The sequence below is a fragment of the Melanostigma gelatinosum genome (assembly GCF_949748355.1).
Source record: "Melanostigma gelatinosum genome assembly, chromosome: 2".
Taxonomy (NCBI): Eukaryota; Metazoa; Chordata; class Actinopteri; order Perciformes; family Zoarcidae; genus Melanostigma; species Melanostigma gelatinosum.
This window is the reverse complement of record NC_136635.1, coordinates 28,342,780-28,354,321: the sequence shown is the minus strand read 5'-3', so window position 1 is coordinate 28,354,321 and position 11,542 is coordinate 28,342,780. Positions and strand designations below refer to the sequence as shown.

Genomic DNA, 11,542 nt, shown 5'->3' with positions numbered 1-11,542 from the left:
TAGGGCAAAAAAGGTAAAGCTTTCAGAAAAATGTTAATCTTAGAACTGCAGTTGCTCATCAAGTCCTTACCCATATGTTTGGAAATGTCTTCTTTTGTAGGGGGAAGCAGAAGCACACACAAAAAATGTACATAGAAATTTAAAAGGGGCTTTAACATATTATGCAAATATATGACAGAGCTGTTTGATTTTAATGCAGATCAGTTCTGCTGGTCGAGTGGGCACACCATTTGTTGTTGTTGTTGTTGTTGTTTTGAGTGGTCAGTAATTCAATATGTGCAGTACTACAGGATCTTTTATTTAAGTAAAAGTAACAATACCACAATATAAAAATACTCTGTAAGTCCTGCATTCATTAATCTTTAAAAGAAGAAGAAGTAAAAGTGCATATTAACATCAAAATATACTTAAAGTACCAAAGGTAAAACTGCTCATGATGCAGAATGGCTTATTTCCGAATATTTTATATATAATATCACTGGATTATAATTAATGAGCTCATTTCAATGACTTCATATACTGCTTGTAGTTTAATCCATAATAATGCATCATAATTATTTTGTGGTGATCTGAATCTGTAAAAGTAATGAGTTACAACGATGTCAAAAAAGTATAGTGGAGTAAAAAGTGTATAAAGTAAAATCATCATAAAATGTAAATACTCAAGTAAAGTACGAGTTCCTCAAAACTGTATTAAATAATTTACTTGAGTAAATGTACTTCGTTACTTTCCACTCCTGGAAGTACCTATTTTACGTCAGGCCTCTTCCTCGACAGTAATGTGGCAGCAATGTTTTGAGTGGATACGTGGGTGTAAGTACTTTATTTTGAAAATTCCCTGAGCGGATGTTGATTCGGAAACGCTGTTGGAGCTGTTGTGTTTTCCTCAAAACTAGCTTCGTGGCTAAATATCTCTGATGACACGGGTAGTCGGCAGATATGTATTTACAGTTTCATGCGGTTAACGTTTTTAAATCCCCGCATCACGTGAGAAAAGTGTCTGGACTGAGCAGGATGCTGGCATCGTCAGCACACCGCTGCAGGAAATGAGCTCGTTAGCTTAAACAGCCAGTCCAAGTGTTATTATGTGGCTTAATTGTTCCTCTTTATGCTCGTACTCGATTTAAACAACCTCTGCACAATGGACACGGAGGCAATAGTGATCCGTATAAAGACGCCGTCAGGTGACATGGACTCGGCCGTTGACTGTCCGTCTCTACTGAACTTCAATGACTTGCTGGTGAGTCCTCACAATACTACACAGCTGAGTTAGCTAACTAGCTAACTAACAGCTGTACATGGAAAAGACATTCATTCAGTTTAAATCTGGCACTTTCTGTTTCTGTGTCTTCGCCCAACTAAGACACACTAAACAGTTACAACTTACACATCAATATGTGTGAATGTGTTGAACGTTATCCTGTATTTTTGTGATTGTTTCTGTTTTGTAATTCACTTCAGGTTGCAATCAGAGATGTCATGCCTGAAGCCACTGTCACAGCCTTTGAATGTGAGTGTCTGTCTCATACTTGTATGACTTGACATCTGGAACAGGGACTCAACCACACAGACCAGTGACCCATCTAAGCCCTATTGTGTTTCTAGTTGGTAACAATATGTTGACCAACAAAACATTCATCCTGTGATTTACTAACTGACACACTGTTACTGAGGAATGGGACCCCATTGATTATCATTCCCTTAGTTCTGCACCTATTATGGGCTGTTATTGGTTTGGATGTATGTGGATACTGTATGTGGAGATTGCAGGAAAAAGCATGAATCAATTAAGTGAAGTACATTTTGTGTTCCAGTTTGCTATGTATTTGCAAATTAAGTTTAATTTGGCAACTTTCATACAGGTTTGTGCAGTTCAGAGTGCTTAGCAGGTGACCGACAAGTAAAAAATCACTTGTCGAGTAGATTCATGAAAAAAAACATAAAATACAAAAGCAGTTTGACAATTTGAGACCGATGCACGCCAGACAATGAAATGATGAAAATGTAATGAAATAGATTTTAAAGTCATAATAACAGTAAAAGTAGTACAACAACGTTAAATAAAAACGAGTGTAAATAAAATAGAATAATATTAAACAACTTATATACAATAAAAAATAATATTTATTTCAATTTAAATACAATCAATTAAGTGAATAATAATAATTCAAAAATCCACCTGTTGAACAGGAATGGTCTAACAGCCCTTCCTAATTAAAGGTCTGGCTGAATAGGTTTTAAGTTTTATGTGTAAGATTTCAACACTTCCAGCAGCTCACAGATCCTCAGGCTGATCGGAGCATCGTGGCTAAAAGCTGATTCACCAAAGATTTTAGTCCTGCACAGACTCGTGCCAGAGGACCTGAGGGGTCGCACCGGTTCATACGTTGTGAGACATGTATGCCAATGCAAGACCATGACGTGCTTTAAAACAACTCAACTAATTGAAGTCATTACAGCCACTGATTGGCAACCAACATTGGGACTTTGCCTTTAATGTTGAAAGCTGTTTATCTTGTATTAGTTTGGTATGAATGTTTGCAATCCAAATTTGAAGATGCTTCTGTGTTTCTCAGATGAAGACGAGGTTGGAGACAGAATCACTGTAAGAAGTGATGAAGAACTCAAAGCCATGTTGTCATATGTGAGTATATAAAATAATGTGCAGTGTTTTCTTCATGTCACACATCCATCCCACAAATTGCATAACTCACTCGTATTTTTCGCTGATATTTTTATGTTGCAGCTGTTTTCGAGGTTATTTCTTCATTGAAAAAGTAGTTCTGATGAAAACTGTACACATTAAGGTCAGACCTCACTGTTTATGTAACATCCACTGTGTCTGAACATCTGAACTGTGTTCCATCCAGAAGAATATAGTGTTTTCTGTTGTACAGGTTGTAAACCACTCTGAGGCAAATTTGTGATTTTGGGGTAAACAAACATATACATGACTTGACTGGAGAGTGTTACCAGGACATTGTTTTCGATGTCTTGTACTTTTTGAGTGCTTTGTGCAGCACGACGACAGAGCCACTCAACTCCTTTTTCATTGGCCAAAGATCTTGATCTCAAAACATTGGCACTTAAATCTCAAATTGTCGTCTTAAGTTTTTACTGTTTACTCCTCTAGTTGGCATTAAAGTGTCTTACGGTATAAAAAGAAACCAATTCGAAAAACACTTTAATGTCACATATGTTTTTGGTGCTTTAGCAAATTTCAGAAGTCATGTCCATGTCACCAAAAATGTATCTCGTGGTGAATGGTTCAGCGTTTATCAGATACTGTATTTCAAAAGACAGTTAAGAAAGCACTTCCTGTGATGTGTAGGAGGCATAATTGGTCTGGAAAAATAAATCTAAAAAGATAGAAGTGCTGATGACTAGATAGGAATGACACATTTTGACTTCTTGCTTCCACTTCTACACTGACATTGTATTTATCTGCAACCTATTAAGACTCAACCAGTCTCAACCAGTCAAAAAAAACAAACGTTTATAGGTATTTTTCAGAAACACACACATTTCCACTACTCATTCCACTCCTCCACCGAGTGCTGTACACTTTCATATTCCACCATACTTACTGTTCATGCCACGGACAGTAAGAGTAATGGCGTGTAATGGCTTTCTCTACGAGGTACACTGAAAGCTAAATGAACTGTCAATTTTTATTATTTATTATTCAGTACTTAAAGTTTTGCCTCATTAAAGAGCGGGGCCCCCCTGGGCTGCAGAATTGTTCAAAATCTACTTTCATCTGTGGATGTCTTTTACCCCCCATCAGCTCACAATGATGCTGCTGCAGCCACAGGCACAATTTACACTCCTTGTTTTTTTTTTTGTCCATTTCTATCATGCATTCACTTGTGGTTGCTTTTTAATCATTAAGTAGCATAGGGTAGCAGGGTGATTAAGCAAAAAGAGGCAGCTGTTGTGCCGACGAGCGTTATGAAACAGAGATGGAGGAAGTATTGACCTCAGCCATCTTTATTATTCACATATCCGGTTGACATGTTTTAAACTTCTTGCAACTTTGGCTTTATGTGATCAGTGTGTAGCTTTCAATGTTGATATATAGAGTTAGGATTTCAGGAATTCCCTTTGTTTTGGTATGACCACCAATGTTCTGTAACCTGACCCGCCAGATGGTTTGCAACACAGAACCAACTGAGAACCGTCATTGGAAACGTCTCAGAATTGGGCAGACATTTTACAAAATTAGTGTCAGGTTATTGGATGAACTCTTACCAAAGCGAGTCGAGATGGAGAGGAGAGCAAAAACAATGTTTTCCACAGAGAAAAGCCTTCAGTGGCATTCTTTGCTCTTCTTTGAATGAAGAAATGCTCCCCAGTTCTGATGAAACTCATGATATTGGAGCGTCTGCCGTTACATCTTCAGGAGCCGCCATTGTTGTTTTGAACGATCGCTTGCCTCAATGTGATGTCTCGCACTCACCGTAGCCACGTCGTAGCTGCTGGTAGCTTCTCACTGGTCCGTGCTCTGGCTTACCGGACACAAACGCATTATTTGAAGCCTGACCAGGTGGATTTTTGTGTGATATGTGATCCCGCGATTGTTGCGTGACTTTGTGACATCACAAGAATCCAGCTGACGTGCAAAGCAAATGGTTTTCTGTATCATGTGCCAACATTTTATCTTAATTTGTAACAACCGGGATGGCAAACATGCTGCTACAGTAGGTTATGATGGTGAAGTGCTGTTGTTCCATGTATAAATGTAAAAATTCTAAAAGTTATAAAAGAAAAGACTATGGTACTTTAAACCTGAAACTAATATCATACATGATCAACCAAATATCAGTAATAGTTGCCAGTACACCTATCGGTGCATTTTTAAATAGTAGAAAAGCAACTGCAGTACAACTAGGTCGGGGCAATATGGAGAAAATCAAACATCACAATCTTTGACAAAATACCTCAAGATTGTTATTGCAACGATATTGTAGGGTTGACCACTTGCACTTTTACAAAATATTTTTTCTGATAAATACTCATCAGTAATGTGGACATAATGATTACCTGGGTGAAGATAAATAATGGAACAGCTAGAACAGTGTGGTAAGTTCTGCAACTTCATCACTTTACTGTGATGCAGCCTTTTAAACCAGCTAAAGACTTGTGCCATATTACGTTACTACAATATCCAAAATCTAAGATGATGTCCAGCCTCATATCACAGTATCGATATAATATTGATATATTTCCCAATCCTAACTAAAACAGCTACAAGCTACAACTGGAGCCATCACTGGTCATTTTGTCAAATAGTTCATATTAAAAAAACACAGGCTACAATAGACTATTATTTCATTTTGCAATGCATAACAGCACCTTATTGGCCCACCACTAATTTGTTCTTTGTTCGGATGATGTGACATGTCTTAACAGCATATTAATTTATGACCCTGACCTGCAGCACAAATATTTAGTATCCACAACACTGCACTGCCTCGTCCACACATTTCAAAAGCCACAATTAATTTTTGCCAAACAAATCCAGGAGCGTAATGGCTTTCTGCTCCTTGCGGGACAGGCAAGTGCACAAAAAGCTGCTGATCACCTGTAAAAAAACTGGTCTCTCGAAAATATAATTTACACGAGCAGAGTACTTTAAATGTCTTGAGCAAGGGTTATGCATTTCAGCAGTCATTTGCATTTGTACTCGGAGGATTCTTTTCCGTGTTGTGGTTGTTTGCTGTGGTTGCCATTTGGCCTCCGTAGAGACCCCAGTGGTATATTTTTGCCTCAGTGTTGTTAATTCCAGGTGAGCAGGCAGCCATTATGTGAAATTAATAGGAATTAAGGGAAACCAGCATGTTAGGTGAGAGGTGGGATAATTCATTTGAGTCTCTCATGGTGGCCTCTCGTGTGCAACTGTTTCTGTGTCTGGATGTTTGGGATAATTAATTGATAAATGTTTAGCCAGACTTTTAAATATACTGTATCTACATGTGTTTTTTCTTATTCGGGATTTCTGCTTTTTTTTTTTTTGCCTTGTGGAAAAAAATTCATGCTCCTTGTTGCTGAGCAAAATGAATGCTCAAATCCAGCACTTAATTAACATGAGTGTGCAGAGGGCAGTTATTGTGAAAAGTATCCCCCATCACTGAGAACATTGATTGCTACATGCTCCTGTGAGACCCACTAGTCTTCCAGGCATCTCTAATCATTGTTCGACACCTTGAAAGACAGACGCCCCTGTTCAAAGTTAAAGACTGGCCTGTGTCGGGTACTAAAAAAAACCATGTGACCTCATCCGTTCCTCGCTCAGCTCCCCCTGGAGGTAGTGGCTCTAATTCCACCGTTCTTACTCCCATTTCCCCTCAGTCTGCTAATGATGATGAGGCCCACTCTCTGCTCTCGCTCTCCCACTTGTCCCTTAAGGCTGAGCGATGGTATTTGGGATCGGACACTGTTTAGTTATTGGCCAACAATGGAGAATGTCTTTTAATAACACACCTACTACAGATTAGGTGGTAATTGTAGCCTTAATCAATAAGCTAGCTGAGCGGAAAATTAAAGGTAGGTGGAGCCCGACCCCCCCCCCCCCCACCCCCACAACACACACAACATGGTTTTTGGTATTAGGCCCATTGTTCAGATGTGGCCTAGTGAAAACGCTGGAGGGCGAAAGCAGAGGCCTAGGAGCGAGGAGGGACCTGACAGTGATAAATAGGCCTTTTAATAACAGCTGTGCCACTTGGGTAGCCATTCTGATCCATTCCCATCCAAGCCGGTCCCGTCGTCCTCCCTCCCTCCCTCCCTCCCTCCCCCACAATGAGAGAGCACATTTACATATCGCAGTGATGACTTGGTAATTCATACTGGACTGTAAATGGAACACAATGAACACATGTACATGTGGAATACATGGAGACATCTTCTGAAGTGTCTGAACTATGTGTTCGAGGACATCGTGCTGTTCATTTCTGTTGGTTTGAAGCCTCAAAAAGGAGACAAAACAAACGCACACACACACACACACACAAACAGTTTAACAGATGGTTTGGTTAACTGAAACATCAATTATTGCATTGCCTTGGCAAGCATCTGAGAGGCCCCTGTGTGTGTGTGTGTGTGTGTGTGTGTGTGTGCTTGTTTGTGTGTCTGTGTGTATATGTGTTAGTCCTGTAGGATATGAGTGTTTGGTGAGCTGTTGACCTGGAGGAGAAAAGGGTTAATGCTACACTCCTTCAATACAAGCCCACAGGGCATTGGTCCTCATCGGCAACAGATTTCAGCACAGCATGCTCACATTCTGGGAATACTGTGGATTAATTCTGACATCATTTAGATAAACATTTTGTGTAAACATGTCATTTTCTAAAATTTGTCTTTGTCAAAGTTACCACAGCTTTTCTTCATCCATATTTTTTTCTTTCAGTAATCCTTTAATAATGAAACAAAGTACATTTGAGTTCCAGTATGTGTAATAATCACTTCCGACTGTTCTCTCCTTCTGACTGTCTTTCCCCCTTTAGTACTTCAACACAATGAATGAACAACGCATCAACGGGCTGCTGCCGGACCCTCTGCAGATTTTTCCACGAGGTACGGAGTGACATGTTACAGTTTATCATGGCTTGGTAATGCTTAAAGGCTCAATAGGTCTTTGTAATTAATGTGTTGACAATTAATCGTAAGCTAAATTTAAATGTATAAAAATATTCACACTTTCCTCGTTGGAAACTATTAAACCAAAAATGTGGGTAAATCCCTTATGCTGGTGTTCAAACACCTCTTTCTCTTTCTCTCTCTTTCTCTTTCTCTCTCTTTCTCTTTCTCTTTCTCTTTCTTCTCTTACTGTGTGACTCTGTTTCCTTCCAGCTGTCTCAAGAGCCCAACATCTCAATCACTCTCTTGTCTAATTTCAGAGTAACCCTCATTTCATGTCGTCTTTTTTTTTTTTTCTTTACAAAGAACTGATTCCTTTTCAGCACATTTGTAAATGGCCCAGTGATGTGTTCTACAATCTAGTCAATTACTGTTTCAGCCGGCAAGACTCCAGGGATCCGGAACATACATGGCCTGAAGGTACCTATCTCAATAATTGTTTCAGCTGCCTTACACGGAGAACAAGGGGAGGGGAGGGAGGGAAGTTGAGGCAAATGGATTGGTAACGCCGTGTTCCACTTATTGAAATGTCAATTGAAGTCAAGGCTCTCCTTTTCCTTCGCTCATTCTCTTGCTCTCCTTGTCTATGTTTATGTATGGCGGGCTGTGGCTGCAGTGGAGTTCGTCTCTTCTTCTCTCATCTTTCTCATGCCGGGTTAGCCGTTTAGAAGCAAGGTGTTATGCTAAATCCTTGAGCCCCCCCACTAGAGTATTATGATCCTCACATTCCATACGATAAGAAGAACAGCTTTGGTTAAAGCAAAAACTAAGTCACTAAGAATATGTTATTGTTCAACCATGAAATTGTCATTACAAAGCCCCCCCCCCTCCTCTTCCATTTACAAATGGCCTTCCACAGACCTTCCCATTTTATGTTCGGCATATGTTGCTATTGAAACTCATTGCTAATTACCATGGGTTAAATGACTTGACACCTCCTCCATCTCTCCAGATGATCCATATTATATCCATCTCCATTTCAATGATAAAATCACCCCTCCTCCCCAAATACTGGAAGTGCTTTATTTAATGTATCCTCCGAGGAGTTTTGGTAACAACTACTGAATTGTGTCAGTTCTTTTTTTTTTTTTTTTTTTTTTTTAAGGTCAAAGGTCTGTTTTGATAAGATGATGTTTTCCAAAAAACCTGAAGTCCTTTCGTAATCTTTCCCCTCTTTTCTCCTGTTTTAATGTAAAAGTAATTGTCTGAGGGGAGTCTTGTGCGCTGTTTAAATTAGGTCTTCCTGGGCACTAATTAAAGAGAGAATCCCTGCGCTTTACTGGACCCAACACATCGGCCTCCTGACCTCAATTAAAAGAGTTATTTTTAGTATACCCTTTACAGGATCTTGTCTCTTCTGGGTTGTGTACAGAGGTCTTTGTAGTAAACATTTATGCAGATTAATAAATGTAAAGAACAATGTTCCAAGTGAGGAATGACATTTTTGTATGTCTTTACTTTATTCTCGCAGCGCCTTGGTAGCCGAATGGTTGCCGCACATCCCACATAATGAACGTCCCCGGTTGATTCCAGCCTTGGGACCTTTGATGCATGTCTCACCTCTCTCTAGCTCGTTCTCTCTCCTCAGCCTCCACACTGTTAACTGTCCAATAAAGGCGAGAATGACAACGAAAAAATAGTGGCGCAACGGATCATTAAACTCGCGGATCGGATTCACGGATCGGATCAAAAATCGGATCAGCACAATAGAAGAAAGGGAGCAAATATAACTTTTAGAGATCCCTGATAATGTTTATTTGCTGCTGATACTAATTGCAGATCATTGATCCATATTTGGCAGATACAGATCCCTTTGTTGTTTGATTATAGCAGCTGGTCTATATGGCTCCATCCATCCCAAAAATCATTTCAATCGCTCCGAGTGTAAACCATCCAAAATTCTAAATGTTATCCTTTTACTTTGTTAAAGTAATTGATCGTGTTATTTTCATCAAGGCACACAATGACAGATTGTATTTTCATTGATTAACACAAATCTTATCATCAGCAGTTTTACAATGTCAGTCAAACTTTATTTCACACTGTGGTGGTGAATGTAAACTCTGTAATTAATCCGTAGTTCACAACCGAACCGTGAGGGCTGATCCGTGCATGCAAACACATCTTTGCCTCTTCTCTCCTTCTGCAGTCTTTCATCCCTTCACCTCCTCTCTGTCGCTCTTCTTCGCGTGCCTCCCTTCTCTCCTACGAAAGCCAATTAACCTCCAGGCTGAACTGAGAGCTCGTGTTTTGTTCTTGTTCATTAGGGGGTCTGGCCATATGTCTGTCTGTCTTTTGGCCTTGACCACTCGGTGTGTATCTGTGTGTGTGTGTGTGTGTGTGTGTTTCCTTTCACATGTTTGTGTATGCGTTTCCACACCTTCAGGTTAATACAAGACCTAACCCAGCCAATGACTGCACTCATGCCATTCCAGACTCCATGGCCAACAACAGGTGAGCTGTCTGGGGCATGAGGAGCATGTTGCACTACCTGGAATCAGCCGGTTGGTTGATAGATGAGTTTAGAATGATGTCTGTGATACTTGCGTCAACTGTGCTGTGTTCCTTCCTCCAGCTTAAAAAAATCATCTGCGGAGCTGAAGAGGATTCTGACAAATGGGCAGGTGAGCCTGAGTTTTGAGTTTAAGTAGAACTTGACCGCAGTTAACTCACTGCTCCTGCTCTCGCACTAGTTCCCACTGACGAGACACACATTCTCTCCAGTGGTTGGCTCCTCTTTGGGTTTTTCTTTGATAACAACTGTGGGCATGTTACACAGAGTGTGTATTTGGTTATTGTCTCTTCACTGCAGGAGGTCTGTGGGTTTCTAGGATCAAGCCTGCGACATTCATGTCTTTCTTTTTATAAAACTCTCTCTTTCATATACACACACACACATGCATAGTGGCTAGCTTGTCAGGGAGATAATTAAGCAACGTCCTCAGGTTTCTGCTGTGAGCTAATAAAGCTGTTCTCTCCCATCCCTTCATCTATCTCTTCTCATTCTCTTTACCTCCCTCCTCTCACCACCTTATCAAATCAATTGAGGGGGGGGGCATGCATGCTTACATGCATGTTGTCGTGCCTGCCTCGGTCTATACAAAATATGTTTTGACAGCCCCACATTGACATAATTTCAATAACAATCATTGAACGCCACACACACACAAACATGCATAAACACACTTCATGCACATGAATTAAGTGCTACCAGGCAGCATGGACTGGAGACAGAATCTATTCAGATCATTTTTCACCAGACATTGTAAAATTGTGGCCATTTTGGATGCAAAGATAAACAATGATTTTCCGAGAATCTTTTATATTCTGACTACATTTTGAGGACATTTCCTTATATCGCTAGGACATGTAAAATGTTGATGGAATGATAAAGCTTTTCAGTTTTAAAATGACGGTTTTATATCATAGTACTCGATATGTTTAGCAGCGATGGCATGTATGCATTTAAAATATAGCACAAAATATATTTAGATTTTATTTGACTTGTGTCACTTAGCATATTTATCATTATGGTATTAACAGAAGCGATTTAAAAAATAGTAGCGGTAGTTACTGTTTGAATGCAGTTCTTCTCACTCTAAAACTTAAGACCAGGATCAACACTACATAGTGTTTTGTGAGAATATATTATTTTGAAATATATTTGTTTGTTAAATATTACACACTGGCATTTGGATAAAAAAGTTATTTATATATATATTGTTTACATTCTGTAACACTTCATTGAAAGTGTGCAATTTTATAACTGATTCACTTTCCCAAGTGTTACATTTTTACAATAATTCACACATCAGAGAATTACCCAACTCCACTTTTTAGGGATTTTAAACAATCTAATGCTATATTCTTCAATGCTGAGTAGTTTGTGTTATATATCTAAATC

At 39.4% G+C, this 11,542-nt stretch overlaps 1 protein-coding gene across 2 annotated transcripts in view; it reads left to right on the top strand.

The window, feature by feature from the left end:
• Positions 1-946: 946 nt before the first annotated feature.
• The window catches only part of map2k5 (mitogen-activated protein kinase kinase 5), a 49,973-nt gene continuing 39,377 nt past the window's right edge, over positions 947-11,542 (top strand). For both annotated transcript variants that reach the window (XM_079293202.1, XM_079293201.1), the window contains exons 1-7: positions 947-1,240; positions 1,462-1,510; positions 2,577-2,644; positions 7,506-7,575; positions 8,018-8,058; positions 10,025-10,092; positions 10,214-10,262. In XM_079293202.1, the coding sequence (XP_079149328.1) occupies positions 1,109-1,240; positions 1,462-1,510; positions 2,577-2,644; positions 7,506-7,575; positions 8,018-8,058; positions 10,025-10,092; positions 10,214-10,262 (477 nt within the window). In that variant the 5' untranslated portion in view covers positions 947-1,108. The remainder of the gene's footprint in view (positions 1,241-1,461; positions 1,511-2,576; positions 2,645-7,505; positions 7,576-8,017; positions 8,059-10,024; positions 10,093-10,213; positions 10,263-11,542) is intronic.